Source organism: Otolemur garnettii, unplaced genomic scaffold (genome assembly GCF_000181295.1).
Source record: "Otolemur garnettii isolate 467f Iridium unplaced genomic scaffold, OtoGar3 scaffold00211, whole genome shotgun sequence".
In the NCBI taxonomy this organism is placed as follows: domain Eukaryota; kingdom Metazoa; phylum Chordata; class Mammalia; order Primates; family Galagidae; genus Otolemur; species Otolemur garnettii.
The window spans coordinates 1,170,578-1,175,061 of NW_003852606.1; the positions used below are offsets into that span (position 1 = coordinate 1,170,578).

Below are 4,484 nucleotides of genomic sequence, written 5' to 3' on the forward strand. Positions count from 1 at the left end.
CCAGCTGCTTGGGAGGCTGAGGCAGGAGACTCGCTTGAGCCCAGGAGTTGGAGGTTGCTGTGAGCAGTGAAGCCATGGCACTCTACCCAGGGGCTCAGCTTGAGGCTCTGTCTCAAAGAAAGGGAAAAAAGGAAAAAAAAAAGGAAAAGAAAAAAAGAAAATAGCTGTGAGATACTCATGCCAAGGGTCTGAAACGTCAATGAATTGTTTGTATAGCCAATGTAAGCGCACGATGTCAGGTTCTTGAACTTAATAGACCTACAACGACAGCTCTGATGGTTATTCCAGAAAAAAGAAGTCCAAAAATTGCTTTGAAGGGTGGACTAGGCTCTGGCATTGGTGCATAGCTTCCCAAGGGGAGTACTTCTAAGGTGACCATAGTGATATTCAACAATGAGGTATGTAGCACTTTCTCTAGGATGTTTGCAAACTTAATTGTCTGTCCTTATATAATTAACAGTCCACGTGCTCCAGTGGCCCCATGTACAGGGTGCTGCTACCCTATGTCTTCTGCACATTAACTCATTTACTTCTCCCAACAATGCATTAGGGAGGGTTGGTATTGCCATATTCCAGAAGAAGAAACTGAGGTATAAAGAGGTACAGGCCCTTGACATAGGTCACAGCCAGAAAGGTTGAGTGGAGTCAGCCATTAGCCTTTCCTCAGAGCTGCCACTCAGTGACAGGGCCTGTCTGTCACTTGCCCTCTGGGGATTAACACTCCCTGCAGGTTGTGATGGCCTTGTTCTCAACATACAGATACATAGCTTTTGACTGCCTGCTTCTCTCTGAGTGCTCTCTCCCACCCAGACCTCTGATTTTAATCTGTGCCTCTCTCTTGGGTTTTGGAGAGGGACATATCTCCTGTTCCCTCCCTCTCCGTCACTTTCCCCATCTCTGTCACCAGCGGCCTCAGGCTATGGGACCCAGAACATCCGACTGAGCAGAGATGCCGTAAAGGATTTTGACTGCTGCTGCCTGTCTCTGCAGCCTTGCCACGATCCTGTCGTCACGTGAGCTGAAAACAGGGATGGCAGGGGCAGGATGGGATGGGCAAGGGTACTGCACAGAGAGGACTGCATATGTGGATCTGGCCACCTGTACATCCAGGGTGCTCTGGGCAAGCCATTTAACCTCTCAGATCCTCAATGTTCTCATCTGAGATGCGGGCACGATCCTAGTTTGTTTCACGGTATATAGAAAAGAATCTATCTGTGATAGGGTGTAGGGCTCTTGCAACACTGCCTGGCCCTTAATAATAGCACTTGTTATAGATTGAAATCAGCAAAGGAGAAAGGTGCATGGGGCAGAGTGCAGTAGCGACCACATATAAACCTTTGACTGTTCTATCCCAGTAGAGTCACATGGACAGCACTTAATTCTCCTGTAATCCTAGCACTCTGGGAGGCCAAGGTGTGTGGACTCCCTGAACTCAGGAATTTGAGATCAGCCTAAACAAGAGTGACACCCGGCTTGGCGCCAGCCACATATACAACAGTGGTGGGTTCGAACCCAGCTGGGCCAGCTAAACAACTGCAACAAAAATAGCCAGGGTTTGTGGCAGGCACCTGTAGTCCCAGCTACTTGGGAGGCTGAGGCAAGAGAATCTCCTAAGCCCAAGAGTTTGAGGTTGCTGTGAGTTGTGATGCCATGGCACTCTACTGAGGGTGACATAGTGAGACTCTGTCTCAAAAAAAAAAAATAGCCAAGTCAGCTGGGCAAGGTGGCTCACGCCTATAATTCTAGCACTCTGAATTAATGTTAATTAATCAATTTATGCCTGTAATTCTAGCACTCTAGAATTAATTCTAATTCTAGCTTAAGCTCACGAGTTTGAGACCAGCCTGAGCAAAAGTGAGATCCCCGTCTCTACTAAAAATAGAAAAACTGAGGCAAAAGGATCGCTTAAGCCCAAGAGTTGGAGGTTGCTGTGAGCTGTGATGCCATGGCACTCTACCCAGGGCAGCAGCTTGAGACCCTGTCTCAAAAAAATAAATAGGGTGGTGCCTGTGGCTCAAAGGAGTAGGGCGCTGGCCCCATGTACCGGAGGTGGCGGGTTCAAACCCGGCTCCAGCCAAAAATTGCAAAAAAAATAAATAAAATAAAATAAAAAATAGCTGAGTGGTGTGACAGGTGCCTGTAATCCCAGCTACTTGAGAGGCTGAGGCAAGGGGATCTCTTATGTCCAGGAGTTTGAGGTTGCCATGAGCTATGATGCCATGGCATTCTACTGAGGGCAGCAAAATGAAACTCTCTCAAAAAAATTTAAAAAATAACATTGCTTGTGTGGAATACTTACATTACCTGCCTCTGACAGCAGGATGAAAGCGTGAAAAGTGCATAGGCCACCAGCTAAATACGTCCTTAACTAATGGTCTATTTTATACAGGCAGTAATGAGAATAGACTGTTGTTCAGGGTCCCCAAAGCCACCTTTGTGTACATTATTTGCTAGAAGAACTTAAAGAACTCAGCAAGACTATTATACTCACAGTTACAGATTAAAATCAGCAAAGGAGAAAAGTGCAGGGGGCAGAGTCCAGTAGTGACCACGTATGAGCCTTTGACTATTCTATCCCAGTAGAGTCAGATGGACAGCATTTAATTCTCCCAGCAACAATGTGTAACAACACGTACAAAGTATTGCCAACCAGGAGTCTCAGTGTCCAGAGTTTTTTTCTTTTAGACAAAGTCTGACTTTGTCACCCTCGGTAGAGTGCTGTGGTGTCATAGCTCACAAGAACCTCAAACTCTTGGCTCAATCGATCCCCTTGCCTCAGCCTCCCCAGTAGCTGGGCCCACTACATCGCCCAGCTATTTTTAGAGACAGGGTCTCAATCTTGCTCAGGCTGATCTTGAACGCTTGAGCTCAGGCAATCCACCCACCTTGTGGATATGATTATAGGATCCTCCCAAGTGCTGTAATTACAGGCGTGAGTCACTGCGCCCTGCCTGATATCCAGAGATTGTTTGTTTTTTGAGTTATTCTCAAGCTGTTGCCCTGGGTAGAGTACTGTGGTGTCACAGCTCACAATAACCTCCAACTCTTTTTGTTTTTTTTTTTAGAGACAGAGTCTCACTTTGTCACCTTTGGTAGAGTGCCATGGTGTCAGAGCTCACAGCAATCTCCCAGCTCTTGGGCTTAGGCGATTCTCTTGCCTTAGCCTCCCGAGTAGCTGGGACTACAGGTGCCCACCATAACACCCGGCTATTGTTTTGTTGCAGTTTGGCTGGGGCTGGGTTCGAACCCACCACCCTCAGTATATAGTGCCAGTGCCCTACTCCCTGAGCCACAGGCACTGCCCAACCTCCAACTCTTGAACTCAAGTGATCTCTTGCCTGTTTTTCTATGTTTAGTAGAGACAGGGATCTTGCTTTTGCTCAGGCTGGTCTTGAACTCATGAGCTCAAGCTATGCACCCACTTCGGCTTCCTGAAGTGCTAGGATTATAGGCATGAGCCACCAAACCTGGCCCAGTGTCCAGAGTTTTTATTGGTCATATTGACATGGCTGACTGTCCATGTGGCTGACTTTAGTCTCCAGCCCCTCCAAAGGTCAACTGTTATATGTGGTCCCACATAAGCAGAGATGCTCTTATCAGACAGGGCATTTTTGCAGGTTAGAGATTATCTCCTGGGAACTAGTCAAGGGCTAGTCATTTCCTTGTAAGGTGCAGACTTTGGACAACCCAGACTGCTGAGTTAACCCCTCTACACAATACAACATTCTTCACAGCCATGAGAATTAAAATAGTGTGGTTCTGGCACAAGAATTCACCTCAGATAGCTTAACAGTGAGTGAAGTGCTGCCTGTGAGATACTTACTTAGTGGGTGCCCAGGGCAGGGAGTTGATGTGGTGCCTGTGATGATTAAGCCCTGGCTATATGTCCTGGGCTGGGGCCAGGTCTTTCTCATTACATCCTCCCTTTGCAGCCCAGATGGCTACCTGTACGAGCGAGAGGCAATCCTGGAGTACATTTTGCACCAGAAGAAGGAGATTGCCAGGCAGATGAAGGTGAGGGGATGGGGAGAAGGGGGCAGGAGGTTTTGATTATGAGCTCACAGGCAGAGCCATTCTGGGCCCCCCATCCTTCCCCTGGGGCCTTTGCCTATACAGCCTCCTAGTCTTCCCGACTACATCCTTATCACTCTCCAGATTTCAGCCCAGGTACTGCCTCCTCTGACCTGGGCTACCAGGTTCTGACTTAGTAACTCGTCTCTTAGTACTTGTCACAGTTATAACTCTACATGTGAGTGTCTGACACGTGCTCACTTTCCCCACTAGACTGCAGACCCCTGGGCATGGAGCAGGTCTTGCCCACTCTGTGGCCTAGATCCTTGGTAAAGACTTGCTGAATGAATGGCCATTGCCTCACCTGTCTAAGCCTTGGTTTCATCTATCTGTAAAATAGGCTGACAGGGCCAAGTTAGAGGATCCTGTGGGGCACCTGGGAGATGTGTGCAGAATTCTTTTTTTTTTTTTTT

At 47.7% G+C, this 4,484-nt stretch overlaps 1 protein-coding gene across 2 annotated transcripts in view; it reads left to right on the forward strand.

Moving 5' to 3' along the window:
* NOSIP (nitric oxide synthase interacting protein) overlaps window positions 1-4,484 on the forward strand; it is a 27,810-nt gene that overhangs the window by 19,744 nt on the left and 3,582 nt on the right. For both annotated transcript variants that reach the window (XM_003801482.3, XM_012812572.2), the window contains exons 3-4: window positions 908-1,013; window positions 3,933-4,014. In XM_003801482.3, coding sequence (XP_003801530.1) covers window positions 908-1,013; window positions 3,933-4,014 — 188 coding nt within the window. The remainder of the gene's footprint in view (window positions 1-907; window positions 1,014-3,932; window positions 4,015-4,484) is intronic.